Genomic DNA, 27,992 nt, shown 5'->3' with positions numbered 1-27,992 from the left:
GCTCCTCTCCCGGGAAACTCACTCGTCCCTTTCTGAGTCCAAAGACACAAATATTTGTGTCTCCAGGTGTGAGCCCTGACAGGCCGCTTAGGGAAAATGTTTTGGCACACACCGAGGTTGTCTTGGCAATATTTCTGGTTTTATTCTACACAGAAACCTCTGCGTGGACCATCCCCACCCTTAGAACCCCCGGGAGGGATTCAGACCAGGAAAGCCCCGGGCAGAGGGTGGACACTGGGGGCTGTGGAGGCCCCAGTGCCCCACACATCAGCTTGTGTGTTATAAAATGAGTTTTCTTTAACCTCAATCCCGAATTTAACCAAGAACCATTGATTATTAATCCAGTCTACTCAGCGATCGGTCTAATGTGAAATCACCGGGTTTAATTATTTATTCTGACGGTTCTGCGGAGTTGCTGGGCGTGCCCGTGACACGAGAGGGCGGATTAAGCACTGACCATCCCCGCCCGCTCACACACCACCCCCACCCGCCCCGCGCTCCCCTCACGCCCGCTCTGAGGGCAGCGCCGCGCCCGCGCCTCAGCGGCGGGGAGGGGGCGGGACTAGGCGGAGCGACAGGCGGTTCAGCCAATGGAAGCGCGGCTAGCCCTCCAACAAACCAATGAGAACCGTGACGCCTCAGCGGCGGGAGCACCCTGTATGAGCGACATGCATATTAACCAATAAAAACGCGGCATCGCGCCGCCGGGCCAATGGGCGAGCCCGGAGTGTTCTAGAAGGGGCGGGCGGGAGGCGGGGCCGCGGTGCCCCGCCCCGCCCGGCGCGGCCCAGAGCGCGGCGCAGCCATGGCGGTGAAGGCGCTCAACCCCAAGGCCGAGGTGGCCCGCGCCCAGGCCGCGCTGGCCGTCAACATCAGCGCGGCCCGCGGGCTGCAGGACGTGCTGCGGACCAACCTGGGGCCCAAGGGCACCATGAAGATGTGAGGGAGCCCCCGCGCCTCTCGCCGCGGGTGGGGTTGGGGGGGAGCGCGGCCTGAGGGGGAGCGGCGGGGCCGGGGTGCGCGGGGGGAACAAAGGCGGGGGGGGAGAGAGGCCGAGGGGTGAGGGATGGGGAGGCAGCGGCGCGGCCCCGCGCGCGTTTCGGGGCCGGATGGATGGATGGATGGATGGATGGATGGATGGATGGATGGATGGATGGATGGATGGATGGGGAAGGAGCGGGGCGGGCCCGCGGCCTCGCACGTGTGGCGGGGCCGGGGCGCTGCTCACCCGGCCCGTGCCGCCCGCAGGCTCGTGTCGGGCTCCGGAGACATCAAGCTGACCAAAGATGGCAACGTGCTGCTGCAGGAAATGGTGAGCTGGGGCTGGCGGGGCTGAGGGAGGGACGAGCGCCTTTGGGTGAGGGGGAATCGCGTCTCCCCTGCCCCAGCCGCCCTTATCTATTATTATCTATTAAAGCAAAATGGGCCTTGGGAGGAGGGTAAAGAAATAGGTGCAGGTTAAGGCAGTACTGTAAAGAGAATAATGTTAAAAGTATAAACGGCACCATAAGAATGCTACTCCTTAGGCTGATGATTTTACTCAAACCAGTTAGGGTAAACCATTAGAACATCGCCTTCAGTTCTTTCCTAGCTGGTCTCAGATTTTTGTTTGCTGCGGTGAAATTTAACTGCTCAGCTTCTTATTTCTGTCTAGCAAATCCAACACCCCACGGCCTCCTTGATAGCAAAAGTGGCAACAGCACAAGATGACATCACTGGAGATGGCACCACCTCGAATGTCCTCATCATTGGAGAGCTCCTGAAGCAGGCAGATCTTTACATTTCTGAGGTGTGTATGCAGTGTTCCGTTTGTAGGTGAGCAAGTTAAAACCTTCAGTGGGACCCCTCAGTGGGGTTTTGTTAAATGTTTAACAGTGGAACATAAACACATTGTTCTGCTTAAAGTGAGAAGTTGTAAAAAGGGGGGGAAAGCTAGAGGAGAGGACTTTAAACCCTGTTCAAAATCAAACCCACTTATTGTGGATACTGTAGCTTTTAAGGTTTATGTGATACCTGCTGTTACTTTGTTTTGTGCGAGTCAAAACACGTCTGGGGTGTTGGAAAGGGGCTCCTCCCTGAGGGCAGGTGAGCGTGGGGATTGCACAGCGAACACCCAAGTGTGCTTTGTAGTTCCCTTGGTTTGAGGTCTGTGCTAAATCAATCTGTACTTTTCCTCTGCATTGGAAGGATTTGCATTCCTTTTATATGTATTCAGAAGGACAGAACACATGGCCTGGGTGTGTCCACCCCATATTCCCTGTGTTTTACCTTTCCATGGAATGGTGAAACCACAGGTTCTGTTTGTGGAAGAAGAACCATCTTCCTTCCATTGTCCAACGACCTCTCTTCCCTTGCCTCAGGGTTTGCACCCTAGAATTGTAGCAGAAGGATTTGAGATTGCCAAGGAAAAAGCACTTGAGGTTTTGGAGCAGGTCAAAGTGTCCAAGGAGATGGACAGGGAGACCCTCATCGATGTTGCCAGGACATCCCTCAGGACTAAAGTCCACGCTGAGCTTGCTGACATCCTGACAGAGGTGAGCGTCCCTGCCACCTCTGCCTCTGTGTGGAGAGAGCCAGCTCTGAAAGTGCTGGGACTGTAATTTGAAGTGTGAAAGGTGTGAGCTTGCATTTTGGAAGACTGATGGTCATTCTGGGCTGTTTCCCTCCCCTGTGCTGCAGGCTGTGGTGGATTCTGTCCTGACAGTGAGGAAGCCAGGGGAGCCCATTGACCTGTACATGGTGGAGATCATGGAGATGAAGCACAAATCAGAGACAGACACGGCGTAAGTCAGGAGGTCCTTGGGCTTCAGTGGGATGGGGCCCTGAGCTTTGAGGAGCCTGGGGGGTTTTGGTTTCTCTTTAGGGTGTCCTGAAGCTACCACTGGCAGAGTTAAATACAGATTTCACCCATGAATATCTTGGCAGAAGTTTCTCACTCACTGAATTTGATTCTTTAATGAAATTGTCAAATAGCAAAGAGCAACACTGGTTTAACAATGTTGGATAAAAATTCTTTTTTCTTAGTGTTTGTGGCTTGATGATGCTTTAGGTTGGCTTCTGTTAAATACAAAGCAGCATCTGATAAATGAAAACTAGGTTGTGGATTGGATATTCCATAGGCTTTCCATTTCCCTCAGTGCATGGATGAATTCTGCACTAGCTTTCCTCAGTAGCTGCTGCAGTCAGACACCATGCCAGAGCAAATTCCTTTGTTTCCACTGTGCCTGGTGTGCTTTTTTGTGGGAATGAGCATGCCCTTGGAAGGGGAACACATCACCCTTGCTCACTGCCAGCACAGGTGCCCAGGCAGCTTGGCTTGGAGCAGTTCCACCCTCTGCACTCCATGAAATCCTGTATTTGTGTCCATGGACACCCAGAATGGGTTTTAATCTCACAGGCTGATCAGGGGGCTGGTGCTGGATCATGGAGCTCGCCACCCTGACATGAAGAAAAGAGTGGAAGATGCTTTCATTCTGACCTGCAATGTGTCTCTGGAGTATGAGAAAACGTGAGTACACAGAAAACGCTTTAATTTAAAATGTGCTTAAATACCAACCAAGACTGAAGGGGAAAGGTGAACAAATCTCTGTGAGAGGCAGAGCTTCACAGTGGTTTTTATTTTGTTGTGTGATCACAGGAAGGTTGAAAGTCCTTCCTTTCTTGGGCACAATTTGATATTCCAGGGCAAACACATCAATGCACTTCAGAGTTCTCTCAGTTTCAAGTGTCTGCCTTATTTTTTGTAGTGGAGAAGCTCTGACCCAGAGAGCAGGAACAGCAGTGTGGGTTGGAGGGGCTGGTTTGTTGTGGATTGATTTCTGTAGAGTGTTACTGAAAGGCTCATTCCTTATGCTCAAGTTTATTTCTACAGTAGAGAGGAAGCTTTCTCACTGCTTTTTTGTGGGATTTCTTTTCCCCTTCAGAGAGGTGAGCTCTGGATTCTTCTACAAAAGTGCTGAGGAGAGGGAGAAGTTGGTGAAAGCAGAAAGAAAGTTCATTGAAGACAGAGTCAACAAAATCATAGAGTTGAAAAGAAAAGTCTGTGGTGACTCAGACAAAGGATTTGTTGTGATCAACCAGAAGGTGAGATGAAGAGAATAACTACAAATTATTTGAAATGCCAGAACTAGTTCAATTTAGGCTGATACTTCTGAATATAATGTAGAGTTCCTACATGAGCTCTTTGAGCCTTGAGGAAGATCTTGTAGGTGTCAGAGTGAGAGGAGGTGCTTTTGGCTTTGTCCTTGTGCTGATGGTCACTTTCTGTTTGCAGGGAATTGACCCCTTTTCCTTGGATGCCCTTGCCAAAGAAGGAATAGTTGCTTTGAGGAGAGCTAAAAGGAGGAACATGGAAAGGTCAGTTTTGGGGAGAGGAGAGGATACAGTAATCTGCTCCTCCAAGCTGAGACAGTCAGTCAAGTCTGGCTTAAATCCATCTTTAAAGGCTTGACTAAAAATTCCACTTCAGTCTCTGCAGCTCTTCTGGTGTAACTCAGGGCAGTTTGGACAAACTGCAGAAAGGGCAGTTTGAGCTCTCAGGATGCTTTAAATGCAGACACCTACAGAGGAGCCTTAATTCTGGAAGTTAATTTTTTAAAGAGCTCTTCCATGAACAAAACCAAACTGTTGCAAGCCTAGGATTTGCAGGCTGAAATACTGCAGTGATTTTGGGTTTTATTGAACATAAAGCTGAGTTCTGCCTGTTCTCTGTCAGACTGACCCTGGCCTGTGGGGGCACTGCCATGAATTCTGTGGAGGATCTCACTCCCGACTGCCTGGGACACGCAGGGCTTGTCTACGAGTACACCCTGGTGAGTGACCACGTGTTTGAAAGGTAAAGCTGGAGTATTGAAATAAAATACACTAAATCCACTTGGATGTGAGCATCTGCCTGGATGTTTGCTCCTGTCATAGACTGAGAGAACAGAAATAAAGTTCTGCTGCTTCTCATCACTTCTTGAAGTGCTGTCAGTACAGAACCCAGCCTGAAAGCATCCAGTTTGTCAATTTGAGTCCACATTGCTGGGGCAAGTGGCTGACAGGCAGACGTGACTGTTTCCACAGGGGGAGGAGAAGTACACCTTCATTGAGAAGTGTGAGAACCCGCGCTCGGTGACCCTGCTCATCAGGGGCCCCAACAAGCACACGCTGACCCAGATCAAGGATGCAGTGAGGGATGGGCTGCGGGCTGTGAAGAATGCCATTGAGGATGGTGAGTGCCCTCCCTGTTCATCGTCATAAGGACCTGTAGAAACTCATCCCAAAATCAAGGAATTGTGTCAGCTCCCTTGGTTCCTGCTCCAGTCCAAGCCTGAGCTCGGGGAGAGGTGATTTTACAGTTCTGTGGTTGATTGCTCACCTGTTCAGGTGCAGGATTGGAGGGAGGAGATCAAACTGCACTAGAGATGAGCTGTTTCAACTGAAACAGGAGCTTTTCCCTTGCAGGATGTGTGGTGCCAGGAGCAGGGGCCCTGGAGGTGGCAGTAGCCAATGCTCTTGTGAAACACAAGCCCAGTGTGAAAGGAAGAGCCCAGCTCGGGGTTCAGGCTTTTGCTGATGCTCTGCTCATCATCCCTAAGGTAAAAAGAGTTCCTGGGTGATAAAGTGGCTTCAAAGCACACACAGACTCAGAGCTTTTTCTGCTGGAGGGCTCTCTAATCACCAAAATGAAGCCAATCCCTTTTTTCTGTGCCAGGTGCTTGCTCAGAACTCGGGATATGATCCCCAGGAGACGCTGGTGAAGGTCCAGGCAGAGCACATGGAGTCGGGGCAGCTCACTGGGGTTGATCTCAACACTGGTAAGGACTCCCTCAGCCACAGGCTGATGCTCCAGTAGGAACCTGGCTCAGCTCTGAAGCACAAAGCTCTCTGAGTGCAGAAAGTTTTATCTTTATTGATGAAAAGCTGTACAGAAGCCTTGGCAGTCAGGCTGCTGTAGTTCAGTGTGTGCTGATTTGAGGTTTTTAGAGGATAAGGAACTCTGTTGGATACAGTGAGTGATACCAGATGTCAGCCAGCAGAAAGTCTCTGTGTGAACTGGTTTTTTAAAGGCTCTTCACTTCTGTTGCAGGGGAGCCAATGGTGGCTGCAGCAGCTGGAATCTGGGATAATTACAATGTCAAAAAGCAGCTGCTTCATTCATGGTAAGGCTGGCAGGATTTCTCTTGTAACATTACTCTGTGTGTGTTCAGGGGATGTAAAAGTGGGGATCCCATGTACAGGAAGATGTCTTGAAACACAGAAATGAAGCTGAGTTTGGCAATTGTAACAATATTTCTTTCCTGTTTCCAGCACGGTGATTGCCAGCAACATTCTCCTGGTCGATGAAATCATGAGAGCTGGGATGTCCTCCCTGAAGGGCTGAGCTGGAGCTGCTCCCTGTGGAATTAGTCCAAGGAATCCACGCCAGGGCCCTGTCCTTGGCTGTGGTGGATGTCCCAGCACCAGAAGTCACTCTGCCATGAGGGGCAGCCCCTTTGGTACCCAGGCCACTCAAAATCTCAGCAACTTAATCAAAGATTTGGCTCTAAAAAGGAGTTATTTATTTTTGATTTCACTGAACTGTGTGGCTGCAGTTGCTTTCCATTTTTACCCAATAAACTGTTCTGTTCTGTGCTTTGGGTGTCTGTTCTTTAACCTCCACCCCTCTGGAGCATCCTGCAGTGGGGGCTGCATTCTTGAGTCCTATATGGGGAATTTTGTGAAATTACTACTGAAGACTTCTGTGAAATTATTGCTACTACTGCTCTGGCAACAGGGCGGGATCAGGCCTGGAATTTGTTCAGTAAATTCTAAAAACAAAGAAAAAAAAGAAAAAGAGAAAAAAAAAAAAAGCTGGATCAAGACAGTCACTTAGTATTTGTACTTCTTATGAATAAAACTGAGTTCACTTGGGTGGGGGGTATGAAGGACCTGTTTTAAGGGTTGGATTTTTATAGTGGTGCTTCTACATTAAAGTATTTATGGATAACGGGTGCCAGAGCAGGTCTGGGCAGAGCTTCCACTGGGTTTGTGGCAGGGGAGCAGCCTCCTGCCCTCCGCAATGATTTTCCCTAAAACCAGCGGTGCTTTGTGTTAAGATAAATCTCCTTCCTCTATCACACACGAAACCTTAAAAAAACCCTTCAACCACCCAAAAAAGCCCGTGCTGTGTGGACGGGGGGCGGTGGCGGCGCTGCCCGGCAGTTCTAGCCCCGCGTGCGGTGACAAATCCCCGTTCCTGCAGCGCCGCTGCCCCGGAAGCGCTCCCCGAGCCGCGGCACCTCCGGCCCGGCCCGCGGCTGCCCCGCGCCGCGATGGGAGCGGCGGGGCTGCTGCTGCTGCTGTGCTGGGCGCTGCTGGGCGGTGAGAGCCCCGAGACCCCCCGGCATCCCCCTCCCGGCATCCCCAGAGACCCCCCGGCATCCCCAAACGCCTCCGGCATCCCCAAACCCCCACGGCATCCCTAAACCCCCCGGCATCCCCCTCCCGGCATCCCCAGAACCCCCCCGACATCCCCAAACCCCCCGGCATCACCCTCCCGGCATCCCCAAACCCCCCGGCATCCCCAAATCCCCCCGGCATCCCCAAACCCCACCGGCATCCCCAAATCCCCCCGGCATCCCCGGCATCCCCCTCCCGGCATCCCCGAACCCCCCGGCATCCCCCTCCCGGCATCCCCAAACCCTCCCGGCATCCCCCCCCGGCATCCCCAAATCCCCCCGGCATCCCCAAATCCCCCCGGCATCCCCAAACCCCCCCGGCATCCCCAAACCCTCCCGGCATCCCCAAACCCCCCCGGCATCCCCCTCCCGGCATCCCCAGAACCCCCTCGGCATCCCCAAACCCCCCGGCATCACCCTCCCGGCATCCCCCTCCCGGCATCCCCAAATCCCCCCGACATCCCCCTCCCGGCCGGGGATCGCCCCCTTCCCGCAAACGGGACTAGAAGTGCTTTGAGCTGTGCGGACAGCGATCGCTGTCACCCCCTCCAGCTCAGGCTGCGACATGCTGTCGCTAGCTGCGCCTCGCCAGTGTCTAAAAATGAATGCTGTAAATGAAATGTGTCCCTTTTCAGCGCTCGGAGAGGATGGCAGCATGGTGCAGCTGCCCGGGGGCACCTTCCAGATGGGAGCCGGCTCCCTGCACAGGACGGGCGAGGAGGCGCCCGCCAGGGCGGTGACAGTGAAGCCCTTTGCTCTGGACAAACAGCCGGTGACAAACGGGGACTTCAGGTGAGCCCGCCGTGCCCCGGGTGCCGTGGGGAGGGGCAGGGCCGGGTGGGTGCCAGCTGCTCCGGGGCTGGTTCCTGGGTCTGAAAAGCAATGCTTGGGCGCTCATTGGGAAAAAAATGTCAATAGGAAATCACTGTCACAGGTGCAAGCTGAACCATCGTGGCAGTGTGCCTTGCAAACATAATTTTATTTCCTTTTTTTGTCCTTTTCACCCTCTCTTTCCTCTTTTTTCTTCTTCCCTTTTTCATCTCCTCCTCTTCCTCTTCCTTTTTCCCTCCCCCTCTCCTTCTCCTCCTCTCTTCTTCCTCTCTTTTTCTTCTCCTCCTCCTTTCCCTCTCCTCTCCCTATTCTTTCCCTCTTTTCTTCTCTCTCCACTCTTCTCCTCTCTTTTTCTCTCTTCTCTTCCTCTTCCTCTTCCTCTCTTCTTCTCCTCTTCCACTAACAGCAGCCACAGGTTTTATTGACTTTTAAGGGATTTTTTTCTCTTTGCAGTTATGGAAACCTGAGTGCAGGCTGAGTTTACCTGCACAGGTAACATTAAAAGTATCAAATCTGTGCAAAGACTGTTTTATCTGTTAAATCTAAATTAAAACATCTGGAGCTGGGGGGTCTGTAAGTTTTGTACCTTTTGCCTTGCTCTGAACTTGTTGCACAAGCAGATTTGTGAGGCAGAGCTTGAAGAACTCTTACCCAGAGCATGTTGTATTTATGCCAGGGAGTTTGTTAGAGAAAAGAAATACAAAACAGAAGCAGAAGCATTTGGCTGGAGCTTTGTCTTTGAGGATTTCGTATCTGAAGAGCTGAAAAAAAAAGTCACCCAAAAACTGGAGGTAAATCTGAATCCTGTGATGAGTTTGGTGTTGCTTTTCCACTGAGGAGCAGCTCTGCAGAGCCTGCTGTTCTCAGAGGTTTTTCTTTAGTCTGGGGTTGTTTTCCTTTTGAACCTCAGCAGGGCTGAGCTGAGGTTGATTCATGTGCTCCTCTGTTTCCATGCTCTGTGAGCTGTCAGTCTGGGAGCTGGGAGGAAGTAAAATGTGCTTCAAAGTACTTCAGTAATCTAACTTTAATATAGAAAAATGAACAGCGTGAGCCTCTTGATCTATTTTCACTTTTAAAAGCAGACGCCTCTGCTCTGTGGGAAAGCAGCACCCAAATGTCTGTGATAACCCAGCTCCAACTGCAGCATTTCCCAGACTAACACACCCTGCTGTGGGACCGTGTCACCAGCCCAGGTGTCACCAGTTCACCTTTAATCTTGCTGTCATTTCTTTCCCCAGTCAGCCCCGTGGTGGCTGCCCATTGAGAAGGCTTTTTGGAGACAGGTGAGTAAAATCCTGGTGTGGAAAAATCCTGGTGTGGAAAAATTCTGGTGTGAAAAATCCCGGTGTGGAAAAATTCTGGTGTGATATAATCCTGGTGTGGTAAAATTTTGGTGTAGTAAAATCCTGGTGTGAAAAATCACGGTATGGTAAAAACCTGGTGTGATAAAACCCTAGTGTGATAAAATTCTGGTGTGAAAAATCCCAGTGTGGTAAAACCCTAGTGTGATAAAATCCTGGTGTGAGTAAAACTCTGGTGTGCCAAAATCCTGCTGTGGTAAAATCCTGGTGTGATAAAATCCTGGTGTGAGTGAAATTCTGGTGTGCCAAAATCCTGGTGTGAGTAAAATCCTGGTATGATAAAATCCTGGTGTGAAAAATCCCGGTATGGTAAAACCCTGGTATGGTAAAACCTTGGTGTGGTAAAATCCTGGTGTGGTAAAATCCTGGTGTGATAGAATCCTGGTGTGGTAAAATCCTGGTGTGATAAAATCCTGGTGTGGTAAAATCCTGGTGTGATAGAATCCTGGTGTGGTGACTCCTCTCCATGCTGGGAGCTCGTGTGTTGTGTGTGCTGAACCTTATTGACCAAAAACGTGAAAAACCACTTTCCATCTTTTCATCTCTTCCACCCCTTACTCCCTTTGTAACAAAAACTGTGTAAAATGAATTCAAATCTGCTTCAATCCCTCCCAGCCCTCCGGCCCTGGCTCCAGCATCAAGGACAGGCTGCATTACCCAGTGCTGCACGTGAGCTGGAACGATGCTCAGGCCTTCTGTGCCTGGAGAGGGAAGCGGCTCCCGTCGGAGGAGGAGTGGGAATTTGCTGCCAGGGGAGGACTGGAGCGTACGTAGCACAAGCTCTGAGCTTTTCCCAGAGCAGGCATGGAGGGGTGTTAGCTCCACCAGATGCAAACCTCCCTCCAGGGATGTTTTCAGATGTTGATCTGGGGGGTTTGAACCACCTCTTTTGGCCTGAGAGGGTGAGAATATTAATAATATCTCAGTATTCTAAGCTGAGCAGAAAAGGACAATCCTAAGAAGTGTCTTTTTCTCCCTGGCAGAAAGGATGTATCCCTGGGGAAACAAGTTCCAGCCAAACCGTACAAACCTGTGGCAGGTAAGATGCTAAAAATCATCCCATCCGTGCTGGGCTGTCCTCAGGGTGGGGTTTCACTCAGCCACTGAGTCAGGCTGTCCTGGGAAACACTGTGGGTGTTTCAACTCAGAAACTCAGCTTCTGGGGGGTTGTAAAAATACCTTCAAAGGGAACAGGCCCGGGATTTTACTGCTTCTAAAAAGTCACACATAAATTTATTTGAAGAGGGAACTTCAAGTTGATCTCTCTTGGCCAACATAAATTGACACCAGAGTTATGTGCCTACTTGAAGTGTGGCAGAGCCCTGTGAGGAGCAGGATTTGGGGTTGTTTCCGGGGTGGTTCTTTGCTGGGAGTGATCTCTGTTCCCCAGGGTGCCTTCCCTCGGGGGGACATGGCTGAGGACGGCTACCACGGCGTCTCCCCGGTGACAGCCTTCCCTGCCCAGAACAGCTACGGTACAGAGCACCCTCACCCTGCTTTGGGGATGGCATCTGCCCCCTAAATTCATGTTAATTATCATATCCTGGAGCTGGGCAGAGTTTCAGACCTGTGGGATCTGGAGTAGAGTAAGTGAGCCCAGGAAAAGCCTTGATTTCGGTGCTGGAGTTGGCTGAGGTGCAGCTGCTGCACTTCAGGCACCAAACCAGCTCCTTCTAATTAAAACTGGGTTGTTTTGCAGCTCAGTGGGGTGTAACAAAAATGCCAAGGACATTTTCTGGCTGCCATGTCCTCGTGCACCGTTTGAAATACATTGAGGAATTTCTTCAGCCTCACCACTAAACCACACTCTTGAATGATCCTTTGACTGTTTTTCCCCTTCCCACACACCAAATTTACATTTCTTGCACACCTGCTCTCCTGATTCTGACACAAAACCATCTCAGGGCTCTATGACCTGCTGGGAAACACCTGGGAATGGACAGCATCAGAATTCCTGGCTCCAGGAAGGGCATCCAGGGCCCAGAAGATGCAGGTGCTGAGAGGGGCCTCGTGGATTGACACTGCAGATGGCTCTGCAAACCACAGAGCTCGTGTCACCACCAGGTAGGTCTGGCCAAAGCCTGGATTCTGCACAAGGATTTTCTCTGGCTTGGTTTTATTTTAAAAGATGTTTGTTCCTACACAATTTTTTTGAGAAGCAGTTGGCAGAGCACATTACAAATATGGCTAAAACCACTCCTGCTACAAATCCATTCCTAAATGCTTCTCAAATCTTGTGTTTTCAGCAGGTATTAATAATGAAATGCTTTTCCCTAAGTTATTCAGGGGAATTGGAAGATGTTTCTAGGCTGTTCCAGCAGGTCACACTAGGGTTGTGAGTGTTGTAACATATTAGGGACATGTGTGACAAGGAAGGATCCCTAATTTTGGGTCTCTCTTTCCCTGTGAGGATGGGGAACACACCAGACTCTGCCTCTGACAACCTCAGCTTCCGCTGCGCTGCCGACGTCCCGCCCGTGCCAGCCTGGAAAGGCCAGAGCAAAGCTGAGCTCTGAGGCCTCACTGGCAACACCTGAGGCGTTTTCTCCTGTGGAGATGAACAGTAACCCCCAGCTGTCACTTCCATTAAACCCCAGTTGTTTCTAAAATTAAAAATCATTTCAATCTTTTCGGTGCTGGGTGGGAGCAGTGATTGGGAAGGCAGGAAGGGGGGTTTGTCTTTAGTGTCCTTTTGGTGTGGGGGATACTCCAGCTCTCCTGTTGTCCATGTAAAGCAGAGGGGTGCATGTGTGGGACTGGGCCAGAGCTGCTGTGACCTCCAGCCCCAGTGAGGGGACACCCACAGCCCCCTGTGACCATCAGGGTGGGGCTGCCGGGGGGAAGTGATGGGGGCACATCCCTGGAAGGGGGAGTCATAATCAGTCCCCATTCCCTTGGGAAGTCCCAGCTCTGGAGCAGTGCTGAGCCTTCCCAGAAGCAAAACAAAGCATTTGAGCAGTGACAAAATGATGTGTGTGACAGATGTGTGTGACAAACCAGTGCCCCACCTCTCCTAGGAGTTATAACCAGCACAAATTCTCTGTGCACGAGCTCTGCACCAAACCTGACCAGAGCAAGAAGGGTGGGCAAGAACACTGCTCAGGGATCCCTCAACCAGCTCCAGCTGTCCCAAAACAGGCACTGCAGGTGCCTGAGGGCTGAGCCTTCCCCATGGGGAGCTGCAGCTGGTTCTGGCTCTGCTCAGTGTGGCTTCTCCAAACCCCAGGAGCTTGTTTCCTGGGTTTGTATTTGCACCACTCCTGAGCCAAGTGAAATAAAATTTAAAAACCCCCGAAATCACCGTTTTGTTTTCCAAGATTTTACTCGCCTTACTGTGAGCCAAACCAAGGGCTGGGGCAGCGATCAGAACAGCCCCTCCTCGGTTGCCAGGGTGAGCAGGATGGCCTTGCAGGTGTTCTCGAAGAGGGCAGCTCTGTTCTGGGCCTCCCCCTTCTTCACCCAGTGGCGGTAGGTGCGGAAGGCGCAGGCGTCGATGAGCTTGCGGACGGGCTTGAGCGCGTACGGGTCCCTGAGCACCAGCTCCCGCGTCACCGACTTCGCCTGCCGGTACTGGTAGTAAATCCTCACCGAGGCCAGCACGGTCAGGCAGATCACCTGGGCAACGGGGAGCAGCCTGGCTGTCGGGGGAATCCTCCCACAACGGCCTCTGGCGTTCAGGGGGATCCCCACAGCAGCCTGGGATTGAGAGCAACAGCCTGGGATTGAGAGCAACAGCCTGGGATTGAGAGCAACTGCCTGGGATTGAGAGCAACAGCCTGGGATTGAGAGTAACAGCCTGGGATTGAGAGCAACAGCCTGGGATTGAGAGTAACAGCCTGGGATTCAGGGGAATCCTCCCACAACAGCCTGGGATTGAAAGCAACAGCCTGGGATTGAGAGCAACAGCCTGGGATTCAGAGCAACAGCCTGGGATTCAGGGGAATCCTCCCACAACAGCCTGGGACTCAGGGGAATTCCCACAACATCCAGGAATTCCCACAACAGCCTGGGACTCAGAGGGATTCTCCCACAACAGCCTGGGATTGAGAGCAACAGCCTGGCATTCAGAGCAATAGACTGGGATTCAGAGCAACAGCCTGGGATTCAGAGGAATTCTCCCACAAGAGCCTGGCATTTAGAGGGATATTCTCCCACAACAGCCTGGCATTCAAGGGAATTCCCACAACAGCCTGGAACTCAGAGGAATTCTCCCACAACAGCCTGGGATTCAGAGGGATTCTCCCACAACAGCCTGGCATTCAGGGGAATTCCCACAACATCCAGGAATTCCCACAACAGCCTGGGACTCAGAGGGATTCTCCCACAACAGCCTGGCATTTGGAGGGATTCTCCCACAACAGCCTGGCATTCAGAGGAATTCCCTCAATGGGGTGGTCCCAGTGGATCACCTCATGTGGGAGTCAGGAGGGAGCTCAGTGCCTGGCACAGTTTAGTTTCTGCAGGGTTGGCACAGGGCTCATGCCAGGGAATCACAGAATCACAGCATGGTTTGAGTTAAAAGGGAACTTAAAGCCCATTTTACTCCCTGACGTGGGCAGGGATGTTTTCCCCTATCCCAGGTTGCTCCAAGCCCTGTCTGACCTGGCCTTGGACACTTCCAGGGATGGGGCAGTCAGGTTCTCTGGGAAACCTCTGCCAGGGCCTCAGCACCCTCACAGCCAAGAATTCCCACAATCCCATCTAACCCTGCCCTCTGGCAGTGGGAAGCCATTCCCTCCTGCCCTGTCACTCCATCCCTTGTCCAAAGTTCCTCTCCAGCTCTCTTGGAGCCTCTTTAGGCAATGGAAAGGGCTCTAAGATCTCTCTGGAACCTTCTCTTCTCCAGGCTGAACTCTCCAGCTCTTTCAATGGTTTTTTTGGAGGTGAGAGGCAGTTTCTCCCTTCTCCCTTAACTCCCTCCTGTGAGAGAGTGCCTGGGCTGCCCAGGCTGCCGCATCCTCCCAAAACCCAGCCCCATCAGCCTTACCCAACCCCCAGCTTCTCCCAAACCCATCCCACTGCTGGCTCCCGCAGCTCCCAGCCTCATCCCCACCTTGAACTTGCGGAAGGGGCTGAAGTGCCGGACCTCCTCCACGTCGTACTGCTGGAAGAAGGGGTGTGCCAGCGCCTCGCCCGCCGTGTACCGCTGCCGCGGGTCCACCACCAGGAACCGCGAGATCTGCAGGGGCACCGCTCAGGCTGGGCTGCCCCAGGCCTCTGCAACACCCCCTCCACCCCGCCCGAGCACCTACTAGGTCCTTGACGGTGTCGGAGCGGTCGTCCCACTCCGGGGAGCCGAAGTGGTAATCGCCGTTCATGATCATGCGCAGCATCAGCATCTGCTTGCGGTGCCAGAAGGGCGGCGAGCCGGCCAGCAGGGTGTACATGATCACCCCCGTGCTCCACCTGTGGGCAGCGCACACGGAGCCTGCAGCACCCCCGTGCCACCCCCGGGGCACCCAGCTGGCTCTGCACCCCGGGGAAACCAGCAGGGAAACCGGCAGGGAACTGCCCTGCGTGTGCCTGGGGAGGGGGGCTGAGCTGAGCTGGAGCGGGGTTTGAGCTGAGCTGATGGGGACTTGTTCCCTGGATGCTGCAGGAGGATGCCTTGAGATGGAGTATTTGGCCCCTGCAGAGTTTTTTAGGGAAGGGAGTGGGGCTTGGTGATGCCAGCCAGGCTGGATGCCCTCGGGCACAGCTCAGGCTGTGCAGTGCCAGGTGTCCTGGCTCAGACTGGAAAGGGGATGAAATGCCCTGTTGTGTGTCACAACTCTGATCACTGCAGCCTGAAGCCACCAGAGGTGGTGGCAAAGTCCCTGCAGAGCTCTGGTGGGCTGCCCTGAGCTGGCTGCCCTCTCAGGGGCTGCACAAGGAGTGTTTAAAACCCCCATGTCTTGGAGCTCAGCCTAAGTTGATTTCCATGAACAGAAAGTGTTGGTTTCCCTCCCACAAAGGGGCAAAGGCAGGAGATGGGTTTGTCCCCACACTGCTTAACCCCCTGTTCTGTGCCAGAACCCCCCGGTGACCCAGACAGCCCCTCACAGCCACCAATATTGGCTTTTGGTGCATCGTTTCATTCTTTCCAAACTCTCAAACAGGTCCCCATGGGCACAATTCTGGTCATGCCTCAAACCAGGTGTGTTTTTTAGGGAACAGTTTCTCACTCACATATCCACCTCCTTCCCATAGCCTTGGTGCTCATCATCCATGGAGCACTGCAGGATCTCGGGGGCCAGGTAGCCAGGAGTGCCACAGATCTCTGTGGGGACAGGGACAAGGGCACAGCATCAACCCAGGTGCCATTCCCACCCAGCTCCAGGCAGCCCATGGTGGGATCTTTGCAGGCATGGTGCTCACAGGGAGGAACTGCAACCTGTGTGCATCTCACTGGTGACTTTTTTGGTGAATTATTGCAGCTAAAAAGTGAGCAAAGAAGATTATACGGATGCTTGTGGGAGGGGATGCCTGTTGTTGGGTTTGTGGCTCTTTGCATGTAGGAGCCGGTGGAAAACAAGTTGGGGCAGTAAGTGGATGAGGTAATGGGGATCAACTGCAGGAAAAAAGAAGTGGAATGGATTAGGATGGTTCTCCTAAAGAGGAGTAACTTTTTCATGGCAAGGAGAGAGGTGTGGAGGCTGTGTGCAGGCAGAACTTGTGTGTGAGAACAGCAAAAGCGGCCAAACAGCACCAATTTACACCCCCAGGTGAGACTAGTGACAAGGAGAGAGTGGGGCTGGAAAAACTCACCAGCCCAGCATTCCCCCACCTCGCCAGCCCCCTACCTTTGAGCTTCTCATTCTCATTCAGCTGGCAGGAGAAGCCAAAATCTGTCAGCTTGATGTTCATGTCATCATCCAGCAGGATGTTCTCCGGCTTCAGGTCCCGGTGGACGATGTTGATGGAGTGCAGGTACTGGATCACTTCCAGCAGCGCTCGCATGATCTTCCTGGGGATGGGGACAGCTCATTCCTTGTCCCAAATACCCACTGGCACCATGATCCCAGGGAAGGGGACAGGGACAGTGCACAGGGACACAGCCCAGGGTGCTGTGCTCGCCCCTCAAACCACACTCTGCTCTTGCAAGGTGATTTTCACCCCTCTGCACCTGGCCTTACCTGGTTTCTTTCTCGCTCAAGGTGACTTTCTCAGTGAGGTAGTCAAAGAGCTCCCCTCTCTTCATCCTGCATGAGGGAGGGGACACAGAGTCAGGCAGAGGCTGAGCTGCAACAGCAAACCAGCCCCGAGTCTCTGGGGAGGATCAGTCAGGGGTCTGTGCCCCTTAACAGCCCAAAATAACTCTCATTAAAAGGGGTAAAAGTGCTTTTATTTTTCAGTAAAATATCAGGCAGAAGGAGAAGCTGTGCCTGGAGAGGGCAGGTTTTGGGTAGAAACACAATTGTTAAGGTTGAAAAAGATCTGTAAGATCACCAAATCCAACCATCAAAGTGATGGGGCAGGGATGGGGCTCTCCAGTGCCACCCCACTCCTCTGACATCCACTGCACTGCCCTGGCATTGGGAATTGTGGCTTTGCAGACACCCTGGTCCCACCGAGCATATAAATAACCCTCAGGGATGCATGACAGCTCCCACCAAAGGTTACAGGGAAACCCGAGCAGTGCTGAGCCGCTGACAGAGGGAAAACAGTGCTGGCAGCAGAGCTGCAATGAGCTTGCACTAATTGGGGCTTGGTTCTACCTTAAGGGCTGCTTGTCCCTCCACTTTGCCATTTTTGGGCCATAAAAAGCTGGGACCAATCTGCAGAGAGGGAGTGGGCCCAGGGTGCTGAGCCAGCTGGTACTTACAGGTCAAACACCAAGAAGAAGAAGGTGCTGGATTCATAGCTGTCCTTCAGCTGGACTGTAATAAAGCACAGGGGCTGTGAGCACAGTGTTCCTGTCCATCAGTGGACTAAAAATCTGATTAAACTGCTAATTGAGTTAACGAGGAGCTGATCTTCACAAGTGTGGTGCTTGGGAGACAACATGGGGGGCACTGCTGGGGTGTGTGTGTGGAGGGAGAGCAAACAATGCTCTGAGCAGGTGCCTGGCATCATCCAGGGATTTCACCCCAAAAACCCTTCCTGGGGACACCCTGAGGAACACAGAGGGCAGAAATTGCCCTTGAGTGGACGCTCAGGGCCTGACTTACTGACGTTGGGGTGGCCCGAGACCTTGCGGAGGATGTCGATCTCCTTGGTGGTGGCTTCCCGCAGCTCCTGCACCTCCTTGGGGGAGATGTTCCCCGCCGTGATGTCGATGATCTTCACGGCGTATTCCTGCCTCGTGGTTTTGTGGATGCACCTCCGGACCACGCTGCTCACCCCCCTGCCAGGGACAACAGGGACAAAAGGGGGGTTCCACCCTGCCTGCCCAGCCACCGGCACCTGGGCTGGCCGGGATTTTCATGCACCAGCGGGTCTCGCTCTGTCACCCTGTCTCGGTGGGACAGAAGGTTTTGAGCTGATGGAAAGTGCTGTTCCATGCTATTTTTAGCCCCATGCTGCTGTGGGCCCTGTTTGTATCAGATTCCCAGGGAACACTGTTCCTGTCTGGTACTGGAGGACGCGAAACCAAAACAAGCCGCTTGCCAAAAATAAAGCTTTACCTGCCCAAAACCTCCTTCGGCTCATATTTTTCATAAAACTCCTTGGATGAGTTCCAGTCTGGTAGATCTTCTTCCTTGGTCATCTTTGGCAGCGCTCTGGGCTTGTCTAGGGGCAGAAAGGAGCTGCAAGGAAAAAAGAGCCAGGATGGGCACTCACTGCCCCCAGAGCTGGGATCATCAATCCCTTATGGAAGAAAAAACATTGAGGAGGAAGGAAGAGAAGGAAGATCCTGGACCAACCAAAGGGGGTGTTCTGCTGCTTGGAAAAGCCAAGCTTTGCCCTTGGGATGCTGCAGAGATCCCACTGGGAACAGGAGAAACCCCACTGGATTCCCTCATAGCCTGGCTGTCCCCAGGGGCAGAACCAGCCTGGCTGGGGCCAAGGCTTTGGGAAATGCTGCAGCACCCCAAAACCTCATCCCTTCCCTGTGCCCAGCAGCCTCCAGAAACACCACCCCACACCAACACCACCCCACACCAACACCGCCCCACGAGGAATCTGGAAGCTGCAACCTGCCCCTGATGATTTTCTCTTTCATTTCCTTGTTACTTTTAAGATTACAAAGTTGTCTTTGGCTGAGAATAAGGAGGGAAAATAGTGTTTGAAGGGAATAGAAATGGACTGAGGAGGAAAAAGAGGTGGTGAGGGCCAGTGAAGCAGCAAGAGGGGCCGGGTGGGTCAGGGTGCAGGTGGGGACAGAGGGACTGGGGACAGCGGGAGCTGAGCCAGCGTGAGGACAGCAGCTCAAAGAGCTCCCTCAGCCACCCCTGTGCAGCTGCCAGCAGCCTCCACAACTCCTGAAAGGCTCCTGTCCCATTTCTTTTTCCTATTTCAGGCTTGGAGGGATTTTTATGCAGCTTGTTTCTGTGCCCATACACGGAGTCCAGACAGTTAGGATGGAAAGCAGCTCTTACAAGCCCGGGCAGCAAAACTGTCCCTTTGGGATGACAGTTTGCTGCTGGGGAGGGGACAGAGGTGGGCAGGAGATCCCCAGCTCTGTGAGTTTCCCTTTGCCCTCCTTTCAATAGCTCTGCCAGGGCATTGGCAGCTCTAAGTACATTTAAATCTCATTAGCAATGTGTTATCTGTCCTGACCTGGTTTTAAGGACCAAAGTGTGTTTTGGGTGTCTGGCTGCTGCGGCCAGCGATGTCTAACACGGGCTGGAGCATTTCTAAACAACCATGACCTTAACTTAGAAAATTTTTGTTGTTGGCAATACTATGAGTAATTCCAAACCACGCTGAAATCACAAAGGAGAGGCAGGACCAGGAAGTAGGGAAAATAAAATATCTCTGAGGTGGCGGGGGTGGGGGGGGGGGTAAACAAAACTGATTATTTGTGAAAATCCAGGTCCTGGGGTTGGTGTTGTGGGGAAGGGCTGGAGGCTGGGGAGCATCCACGGAGCACTGCCGGGAGAAGCCTGGAACCTGCGTGCCGCCTTTTCATGGGAAGGAAGAACCCGGGAGTTTGTTTAAAACACCGAGGAATTATACAAGCAGCAGGTGCAGGGCTCTATCGGGACACTCTGGGTTCACTGGCAGAGTGCAGGGGGGTCGTGAGGGGATTTTCTGCCGGGAGGAACACTGAGGGCGAGGCGCTGGGCATCGCCCCCCGCCCGCAGCTGCCAGACGGGGGGATCTCTGAGGAGAACAAAGATATTCCAAATATCCACCGGGACAAACCCGCAAAGCTCAAGCAAAAAGCAAGCTTTCAGAGCGGCAGGGCAGCGCGGCCCCTCTCCCTCAGCGCAGGGGCGCTCCAGCCCCGACCCGGAGCCAGAGAACGCTGAGCACGGGAGTTTCCCGGGGCAGGACCCCCCTCACAACCCTCCCTCAGCGCCGCCGGCTCCTCACCTCGCTGAGGGGGCGCCGGGCTGGGCCCGGGCCTGCCGCCGGGAGCCGCCGGGAGCCGCCGGGAGCCGAGCGCTCAGGGCCCGCCGCCGCCCGGCCCCGGAGAAAGCGCAGCGCGAGCTGGCAGCGGCGGGAGCCGGGCGGGCATGGCCGGGCTACGGGCACGGGGGGGCCGGGGCCGCCCCGGAGCTGCGGCACTTCCCCGGTTTAACCCTTCCGCCGCCGGGCACGGCGCGGCCCCGGCTCCTCCTCCCCGGGGGCGTTGCTGCTGTGGGGCCGCCGGGAGCCGGGGCTGCCCCGGCACGGCACGGCACGGCACGGAGCCGGGAGGGAGCTTTAAGGGCAGCCGGTGCCAGCGCTGCCACCGTGAGCACCGAGCCGCTCTGTCCGCAGCCAGGGCCGGGCGCCTCTTGGACACTGCCAGGGATGGTGACTCCACAGCTTCTCTGGGAGCTATTCCAGTGCCTGACCACCCAAACAGGGATTTTTTTTTTCTCTCCTAGTATCTAACCAAATCTCCTCTGTATAGCTTAATGCCATCTCCTCTTGTCAGAGAGCGACCCAAACCGCTCACTGATTTTATTTCAGTTTCAGCAGGACGGTGAAACACTCCAAAATGAGATGGGAGCTTGGTCAGCAGAGGCGAAGCTGCTCCTGTCACCAGGACAGGCAGCTCTGTCCTCACCCCCACTGTGCGAGGTGACTCCTCTCCCTTCTGAACGCTGATTTCATCTTTTCACTTCCAGGAGATGCAGGTGAAGTGCTTTAGGAATGGGCATAACACATCAGGGAAAACAGGTTATGCTAGGGAAACTATTTTAACAGGAACTGCACTTTTCAGAGCAGGGTCATTCCCCATCACAGTTCCTGCTGGGAGCACAGCTTATCCAGGATTTTCCAGCGATGACCAGGGGGTGTTTACTTTATCAGCCCCCAGGATTTGAGTAAGGCATGACGTGGCTGCTCCCTCTGATGGGAAAAGGAAGGGTTGCACTTTGCATCAGTAAATACTTTAATTATTTTCATGTAGCAGCCATGGCTTTGTAACTTGCCTCAGCCAGGCAGGAGGGAAGGCTACAGGCCCATCCTCTCATGGGTCAGCCCTATTACAGCACAAAAAGAAACAGAACACCCTGCCAAAATTCTCACCTCCTCACCCTTCTACTCCAGCACTCAACTAACACAAGGTACTTCTAGAGAGAGAAGTTTATTTATAGACATTACATACATTCAACACAACAATCAGCAAACCCAGTAAAACCCACGTTAGCTCATTCTGCTTTACTATTCAACTCTTCCATTTTGTGCTAAATTAAATTGCGGCTGTGAGGTTGGATCACATCAGAGGCAGCTATGGCAGAAGTCAAGCCACAGAGATGACAGTGTGAATATATGAACTAACAAGATACCAGACAGCTTTAAACTTTATTACTGAAGCTTTTTGTTTTTCATTCACAGGCCAGTTCTTGCAAGATGATCTTCAGCAGCCTCCTTGTACAAGCTTAGGCCAAACCTGAAAGGGAAAGTTTTCTCAGTGAGTTTTGGATCCCTGAATGTAAGGATAAAGTTTTCTCAGTGAGTTTTGGACCCCTGAATGGAAGGGTAAGGAGGTATCTCAGCAAATTTTGGATGCCTGAATGGAAGGTGCTTTCCCTGCCACAGGACAGATTTGTCAGGGTGCTCCCCCTCCCCTCCTGCTGGGACATGCTGAGCTGCAGACATCAGCACTGCTGCACAGCTGCCTCCTTCCTCCCAGGACAGGATGGTTTTCTCTTTAGAGCTCTGCTAATGCCCCAAATGTGCTGCTGCCTCTTTTCCAGTCATCTTCAAGCCATGCACCAGCACAAAGCATCAGGAATTTACCCTCTCTCCACCCCACAGGACCACAGCATGAAGTTCAACAGAACAGCAGCTGCTTTACCTGACTCCAGAGCACCTTCATCACTCCCCAGCTGGATCAAACCCCCAGGACATCATTCCCATGATTCATTTACTGATTATCCCATGTAACAGCTGCCTGCCAGCTCTGTGTACTCACCATTGGAAATCCTGCACTGCTTGAGCACCTCACTGAAGCCCTCGCACAGCTTGAGGTCAGTCTGCTTCTGGGCACACTCCAGGAATTGTTTCATCTCATACTGGCAAGGACCTTGCTGCTGCTGCTGGGCAGCCTGAGCTGCCTGGGGCTCCTGAAACACCAAATGGCTCCGTAAGGACCCTTCCAACAAAGCCAAACAAGCCCCACACTGCTTGCTATGGGTTCTTCCCTGCTATTCAGTCAAAATCTTCATTTTTTAATGGAAAACAAGTGAAGGGCTAAAGTACAAAACAACTTTCCAGCAGCAGAATGCCACATTCGGAGCAGTTTGTAAAGTTACAGAACTTCAGTGATTTTGGTACACTCAGGTAACTCTGGATGGCAGCTGAGCTAAGGTCTCCCCAACATCAGACCTGGAACATGGAAGTCCTGCCAGAATCAGAGGAATGCAGCAGAAGATAACACCAACACCTTGCACACATCCCTCCTGCATCCCTCTGAACTCTTTTTAAGATGACTCAGGGTGAGTTACCTTGGAGATTCAGTCTGTAGTTACAGACTATATATAGTTTTATATAGACTACATAAAGACTGTAAGCACCCCAGCTGTGACTCCTGTGGTGTTTAAGGCTCCAGCAACTCCCTCAGCCCCCGTGGAGCTGAGCTGCCCTCAGCCAGTGCCCAGCCACGCTCCCCCTCACCTGGTAGGTGACATCAGGCCTGGCAGCCTCGGAGCTGCCCCCTCCACTGAATCCTCCGGTGATGGCGTGGCCGATGGTGTGCCCCACGGCCGAGCCCACGGCCACGCCGGCAGCGGTTGTGGCCATCTGGGCCATCAGCCCCGGCTGCTTCGGGGCCGGCGCCGCCACGGCGGAAGGCGGAGCCGCTGCGGGGACAGAGGCCCGAGGAGCCGGGGCTGGAGACGCGGCTCTCCTGGGGGGTGCCCGGCTGCAGGGACACAGAGAGAAACATCACTTCATCATCATCATCATCATCACGATCCCAAACCGCGCCGGGCAGAGGCCGCGTGGCTGCAGGGCTGGGAGTGCAGCGCTCCTGCTGGAATGTGCCCAGCTGGAGGGGACACGCAGGGTCACACACACCCCTGTTACACGCAGAAGGAATGAACTCGGCGTTCTGCTACGCGTCTTATGCAAGACAAGGCCAGGGTTACACGCTTCTTTCTGCTCACACAGCTGCTTTGGGGAAAAACAGAGCGTGACCCAAAAGCAGATTGCCACGGTGCTGGTGTCCCGGCCCTGCGGCCGAGCAGACCCACTTCCATCCCCCAAATCGTCCCCTAACCCACGGGCAGCCCAGCCGGGCCCACCCCGGCGCGTCACCGCCCGCACCATGGCGGCCAGGCCACTGCGGCCTGCGCGGGGCAGCGGGGAGGAGGAGAAGCGGCCCCCGCCGGCCTCACCTGGCGGGGGGCGGCACGCGGGACGTGCGGCTGCGGTTGCCCCTGGGCATGGCGGCGGGAAGCGGAGGCAGCCCCGAGGGAAGCGGAGGGAGCGGCACGGCCTGGCCCGACACCCGCACGCCGCCGCTGAAGGTCACCGCGGCTACGTCACTTCCGCAACGCCGCGCGTGGGGCGGGGCCGAGCGGAGGCCACGCCCCCTCCGCCCGCCTGAGGCGCCGCGCGGCAGCGGCGGCGATGGCGGCGATAAATAAATAAACAGACACCTAAACTGCGGTTAAACCCGGGCTTGGGGATCATTTGGTCATAATGAGCGTTTAAATAGCGATAGACCTGCGTCTGTCGGACCTTCAGCCGCAATAAGCGCCTAAATTGTGATAAATAGGCGCGTGCGGGATCCCCGGTCACAATAAACAGTTAAATCGCGTTAAACCCGCCTTTGTAGGATCCTCTGTCACAATAAACACCTAATTAGTGTTAAACCGTCGTCTTGGTGGGACTTTCAGCCACAATAAACACCTGAATAGGGATAAACGCGCTCTTGTAGGGTCCTCAGCCACAATAAACTCCTAAATCTGTGAGGGACCATGGGTCACAATAAACTCCTAAATCTGTGAGGGACCATCAGTCACAATAAACTCCTAAATCTGTGAGGGACCATGGGTCACAATAAACTCCTAAATCTGTGAGGGACCATCAGTCACAATAAACTCCTAAATCTGGGAGGGACCATGGGTCACAATAAACTCCTAAATCTGTGAGGAACAATGGGTCACAACAATTTTCTAAATCTGTGAGGGACCATGGGTCACAATAAACACCTAAATCTGTGAGGGACCATGGGTCACAATAAACTCCTAAATCTGTGAGGGACCATGGGTCACAATAAACACCTAAATCTGTGAGGGACCATGGGTCACAATAAACTCCTAAATCTGTGAGGGACCATGGGTCACAATAAACTAAATCTGTGAGGGACCATGGGTCACAATAAACTAAATCTGTGAGGGGCCATGGGTCACAATAAACTCCTAAATCTGTGAGGGAACATCGGTCACAATAAACTCCTAAATCTGTGAGGGAACATCGGTCACAATAAACTAAATTTGTGAGGGACCATGGGTCACAATAATTTCCTAAATCTGTGAGGGGCCATGGGTCATAAAAAACACCTAAATCTGTGAGGGACCATGGGTCACAATAAACTCCTAAATCTGTGAGGGACCATGGGTCACAATAATTTCCTAAAGCTGTGAGGGAACATCGGTCACAATAAACTAAATTTGTAAGGGACCATGGGTCACAATAAACTCCTAAATCTGTGAGGGACCATGGGTCACAATAAACTCCTAAAGCACAATAAACCTGAGCCCGTGGCACCTTCAGGCACAGTAAACACCTAAATCGCCATGGAAAGTGTTCCAGCCTTCAGGGAATCGTTCTCTGTGGAAAAGGAGCCTCCAAAAACCTCTTGGAATTCAGTCCTTCAGTAGAGGAGAAATAAAATTTTATTTTATTTTATTCTTCTTTTTAATTTTATTCTTTTATTTTTATTTTATTCTTCACAGAAATAAAATTTTATTTTATTTCTATGGATTCCTGGGTTCTTCTGGAGCAGGGAGGGGATCCCAACAATCCATAGAAACATCTCCAAGGGGTGCCAGAGGATGATCCTGGATTCTTTTTTGTGATGCCCAGCAAGAGGACGGGGAGTAATGGCCATAAACAACAAGTTTCACCTGAACATGAGAAGGAACACATTCCTACCCCACCTGGATGTGGTCCTGCGTCACCTGCTCCGGGTGACCCTGCCTTGGATGATCTCCAGAAGTCCCTTCAACCCCAACCATTCTGTGATTCTGTGATTTTCACCCCAAAAAAGAAGCGAGGGTCCCTCCTGGCCCCTCATCCCCACCCTTGTGCCGTCTCCTTGCTTTAGAGACACTGTCTACTTGCATCAATTATTTTTAAAATTAATTATTGTATTAATGAAGCTGTTTCTACACACAGCAGCAACGATGATACCACAGTCAACAGTTATAATTCACGGTAAAAAAATTACGTGTTGGCAGTTTCTTCACTTAGAAAGAGGTGAAAGACCAAATATTTCAACATCTTTTACATCAGGAGATGTAACTGTTGCCTGATGAAAGAAGTGCCAACACTGTGAGTTTATAGAGCAGGAGCACAGCTCAGAAAAGCAGTTGCTGACAAGAGAATTCTCAGGAGATAAATATAAATGATAAACCACGTTCAGAGCAGGGACATCTGCAGCTCAGACCTCTGGTGTTGCTGCAGGACAGCTTCTTCTCCCTGGCTCTTGGCCTCCCTCCATCTCTGAGAGCAATAATTGAGCAATAATTTTGCTTTTCTAGAGTTCGAGCAACTCGTTTCTTAATGAGTGGTTTTCTCAATGCTTTTTAATTAATAGTTTTCAATTTTCCCTGGGGTTTTTTTGGTTTTTTTTTTTTGGTTTTGTTTCTGGCAGAGCGATTCTTGACGCTTGAAGTCATTCTGCGACCGCGTCCCTCTTGGATTTGTTTTGTTTCGCAGAACAATGAGGGCAGGATGGCACTGCAGGCAGGATGAATGCTGCCATTGTGCTTTGTCCTCCTGCTTTCCTTGGGAAAACTCCAGAGCTGCCTTTTCTACCGGCTCACCCTCGCATCTGCTGATGCCCACAGCGCACAAGGATTTGTAGAAAGGCACAAGAAGCAGGAGCTGGTGGCCATCCCAAAAGAAAAATCAGCAGTAATGGTGGTTGTGGTGATGTTCCCAGCGAGCACAGATTGTTTATTTTCAGCTGCCGTGACTTTGATGTGGGTTCACCACAGGGATTAAATGGTTCTTCAACCACCAACCAGGTGCTGATGCTTTTGATAGAAAGATGTGAAAGAAACAAATCCAGCCCCGATTTTGGGTTGTTTCTGTCTGATTGTGACCCAGTGTGGCAGAACGGGATCCCAGATCTGGGAAATAAGTGATGAAATCCCATTGCTCACGTGCCAGGCTGAGCGAGCCCTGGGGGAATCCAGCAGCAGCTGCTCCCGAGCCAAGCGGAAAATCAAACTTTTCACAGATTTCTTCTGACTTTTCACAGATTTCTTCTGACTTTTCACAGATTTCTTCTATCGCCTGTCCAAGTTACACGTCCCACACAGCCTCGTGGTGAGCCCGTGAGTGTGACAGCCCCTCTGCACACCGGGCTCTGTGCAGGATGCGGGAGTTGGGCGCATTCTGCCCAAAATCACAGAGAAACCCCTGGGGAACGGGGCTGAGGCTCACAGCACCTCAGCTCCGTGAGGGGACACATCATCCCTGAGCGTCACCTCAGCCGGGGAGACTTTTTTTGCGTTTTTAGGAACTGCCTGGTTCCCCTGCATCCCAGAGCAGAGGGAAAAAATGCGAGGAAAAGCCCATTTTCCTTATGGAAAAGCCCATTTTCCTTTTGGAAAAGCCCATTTTCCTCCTGGAAAAATCCATTTTCTTCCTGAAAAGCCCATTTTCCTTATGGAAAAGCCCATTTTCCTTTTGGAAAAGCCCATTTTCCTCCTGGAAAAATCCATTTTCTTCCTGAAAAGCCCATTTTCCTTATGGAAATGCCCATTTTCCTCCTGGAAAAATCCATTTTCCTCATGGAAATGCCCATTTTCCTTAAGGAAATGCTCATTTTCCTTTTGGAAAAGCCCATTTTCCTGCTGGAAAAGCCCATTTTCCTTATGGAAATGCCCATTTTCCTTACGGAAATGCTCATTTTCCTTATGGAAAAGCCCACTTTCCTGCTGGAAAAGCCCATTTTCCTTATGGAATTGCCCATTTTCCTCCTGGAAAAATCCATTTTCTTCCTGAAAAGCCCATTTTCCTTATGGAAATGCCCATTTTCCTCCTGGAAAAATCCATTTTCCTCATGGAAATGCCCATTTTCCTTAAGGAAAAGCCCATTTTCCTGCTGTAAGTGCCCATTTCCTGCTGGAAAAGCACATTTTCCTCCTGGAAAAATCAATTTTCTTCCTGAAAAGCCCATTTTCCTTTTGGAAAAGCCCATATTCCTGCTGGAAAAGCCCAGTTTTCTGCTGTAAGTGCCCGTTTTCCTTACAGAAAAGCCCGTTTTCCTGCTGTAAGTGCCCGTTTTCCTTACAGAAAAGCCCGTTTTCCTGCTGTAAGTGCCCGTTTTTCCCGCTGTTTTCCGGCGGGGCGGGGGCGGCGCCGTGAGGGGACTCTGCCGGGGCTCCCGGCGGCCGCCAGGGGGCGCCACGCCACGCGCCCCCCCCCACCCCCGCCCAGGCCTGACGTGACGTCGTCGCGAGGCGCCACGTCCGGCGCGAGCGGCGAGGGGCGGGGCCAGGGCGGGGGGGGGAGAGGGAGGGGGGTTGCGGCGCGCCCGCCCGGCCAGCCAATGAGCGGCGCGCGCGCGTGCGCGGCCGGCCAATGAGGAGCGCGCGCGTGCGCGGGGCGGGGCGGC

The 27,992-nt window shown here is 52.6% G+C and overlaps 4 protein-coding genes and 2 non-coding genes across 8 annotated transcripts; 4 read left to right on the top strand and 2 right to left on the bottom strand.

The window, feature by feature from the left end:
* The first annotated feature begins 752 nt into the window (after positions 1-752).
* On the top strand, positions 753-6,615 carry CCT6A (chaperonin containing TCP1 subunit 6A). Its single transcript, XM_064394407.1, has 14 exons — positions 753-939; positions 1,249-1,312; positions 1,655-1,789; positions 2,361-2,534; positions 2,680-2,783; positions 3,398-3,508; positions 3,924-4,083; positions 4,274-4,356; positions 4,715-4,811; positions 5,065-5,212; positions 5,446-5,579; positions 5,696-5,798; positions 6,071-6,143; positions 6,292-6,615. Exons 1-14 carry the CDS (start codon positions 806-808, stop codon positions 6,362-6,364), a joined length of 1,593 nt encoding a protein of 530 aa, XP_064250477.1. The 5' UTR covers positions 753-805; the 3' UTR covers positions 6,365-6,615.
* Positions 2,099-2,230, top strand: LOC135283957 (small nucleolar RNA SNORA22). Its single transcript, XR_010349539.1, has one exon. It is a non-coding gene; the product is annotated as a small nucleolar RNA SNORA22 (small nucleolar RNA).
* Positions 3,139-3,274, top strand: LOC135283956 (small nucleolar RNA SNORA15). The gene has a single exon (XR_010349538.1). It is a non-coding gene; the product is annotated as a small nucleolar RNA SNORA15 (small nucleolar RNA).
* A 612-nt stretch (positions 6,616-7,227) lies between the features above and the next one.
* SUMF2 (sulfatase modifying factor 2) lies at positions 7,228-12,241 on the top strand. Its single transcript, XM_064394396.1, has 9 exons — positions 7,228-7,344; positions 8,057-8,213; positions 8,929-9,043; positions 9,491-9,535; positions 10,229-10,379; positions 10,597-10,652; positions 11,004-11,088; positions 11,518-11,677; positions 12,024-12,241. The coding sequence occupies exons 1-9, from the start codon at positions 7,296-7,298 to the stop codon at positions 12,127-12,129; spliced, it is 924 nt and encodes a 307-aa protein (XP_064250466.1). The 5' UTR covers positions 7,228-7,295; the 3' UTR covers positions 12,130-12,241.
* Positions 9,259-20,324, bottom strand: PHKG1 (phosphorylase kinase catalytic subunit gamma 1). 3 transcript variants are annotated; one of them, XM_064394394.1, is made up of 11 exons: positions 20,075-20,324; positions 18,220-18,342; positions 17,764-17,939; positions 17,418-17,472; positions 16,729-16,794; positions 16,396-16,559; positions 15,782-15,872; positions 14,866-15,019; positions 14,667-14,792; positions 12,942-13,228; positions 9,259-10,507 (listed from the first exon to the last, which is right to left on the bottom strand). In XM_064394394.1, exons 2-10 carry the CDS (start codon positions 18,300-18,302, stop codon positions 12,977-12,979), a joined length of 1,167 nt encoding a protein of 388 aa, XP_064250464.1. In that variant the 5' UTR covers positions 18,303-18,342; positions 20,075-20,324; the 3' UTR covers positions 9,259-10,507; positions 12,942-12,976. The 3 variants fall into 3 exon arrangements, with proteins under 3 accessions (XP_064250464.1, XP_064250463.1, XP_064250465.1); XM_064394393.1 differs by lacking the exon at positions 9,259-10,507 and having other exon boundaries at positions 12,917-13,228; XM_064394395.1 differs by lacking the exon at positions 9,259-10,507 and having other exon boundaries at positions 12,917-13,228; positions 18,220-18,325.
* A 938-nt stretch (positions 20,325-21,262) lies between these two features.
* On the bottom strand, positions 21,263-23,701 carry CHCHD2 (coiled-coil-helix-coiled-coil-helix domain containing 2). The gene is made up of 4 exons (XM_064394397.1): positions 23,533-23,701; positions 22,811-23,057; positions 22,110-22,260; positions 21,263-21,584 (listed from the first exon to the last, which is right to left on the bottom strand). Exons 1-4 carry the CDS (start codon positions 23,580-23,582, stop codon positions 21,574-21,576), a joined length of 459 nt encoding a protein of 152 aa, XP_064250467.1. The 5' UTR covers positions 23,583-23,701; the 3' UTR covers positions 21,263-21,573.
* Between the last annotated feature and the right edge of the window lie 4,291 nt (positions 23,702-27,992).

This window comes from Passer domesticus, chromosome 19, assembly GCF_036417665.1.
Source record: "Passer domesticus isolate bPasDom1 chromosome 19, bPasDom1.hap1, whole genome shotgun sequence".
Taxonomy (NCBI): Eukaryota; Metazoa; Chordata; class Aves; order Passeriformes; family Passeridae; genus Passer; species Passer domesticus.
Note: the sequence above shows the minus strand (reverse complement) of the source record. Positions and strands in the feature narration are given on the sequence as shown.

What these genes read in the sequence shown, in the direction of transcription:
- CCT6A (XM_064394407.1), top strand. Translation starts at nt 806, where the DNA reads ATGGCGGTGAAGGCGCTCAACCCCAAGGCCGAGGTGGCCCGCGCCCAG. An exon ending in TCTCTGGAGTATGAGAAAAC is followed by an intron (nt 3,509 to 3,923) that starts GTGAGTACACAG and finishes TTTCCCCTTCAG; the next exon opens with AGAGGTGAGCTCTGGATTCT. An exon ending in TTGTCTACGAGTACACCCTG is followed by an intron (nt 4,812 to 5,064) that starts GTGAGTGACCAC and finishes CTGTTTCCACAG; the next exon opens with GGGGAGGAGAAGTACACCTT.
- SUMF2 (XM_064394396.1), top strand. Translation starts at nt 7,296, where the DNA reads ATGGGAGCGGCGGGGCTGCTGCTGCTGCTGTGCTGGGCGCTGCTGGGC. An exon ending in ACCGTACAAACCTGTGGCAG is followed by an intron (nt 10,653 to 11,003) that starts GTAAGATGCTAA and finishes TCTGTTCCCCAG; the next exon opens with GGTGCCTTCCCTCGGGGGGA. An exon ending in AGAGCTCGTGTCACCACCAG is followed by an intron (nt 11,678 to 12,023) that starts GTAGGTCTGGCC and finishes TTTCCCTGTGAG; the next exon opens with GATGGGGAACACACCAGACT.
- PHKG1 (XM_064394394.1), bottom strand. Translation starts at nt 18,302, where the DNA reads ATGACCAAGGAAGAAGATCTACCAGACTGGAACTCATCCAAGGAGTTT. An exon ending in TTGAGCGAGAAAGAAACCAG is followed by an intron (nt 16,560 to 16,728) that starts GTAAGGCCAGGT and finishes CCCCATCCCCAG; the next exon opens with GAAGATCATGCGAGCGCTGC. An exon ending in TATGGGAAGGAGGTGGATAT is followed by an intron (nt 15,020 to 15,781) that starts GTGAGTGAGAAA and finishes CGCTGCCCACAG; the next exon opens with GTGGAGCACGGGGGTGATCA.
- CHCHD2 (XM_064394397.1), bottom strand. Translation starts at nt 23,582, where the DNA reads ATGCCCAGGGGCAACCGCAGCCGCACGTCCCGCGTGCCGCCCCCCGCC. An exon ending in CGCGTGCCGCCCCCCGCCAG is followed by an intron (nt 23,058 to 23,532) that starts GTGAGGCCGGCG and finishes GTGTCCCTGCAG; the next exon opens with CCGGGCACCCCCCAGGAGAG. An exon ending in GGCCTGATGTCACCTACCAG is followed by an intron (nt 22,261 to 22,810) that starts GTGAGGGGGAGC and finishes TTGGTGTTTCAG; the next exon opens with GAGCCCCAGGCAGCTCAGGC.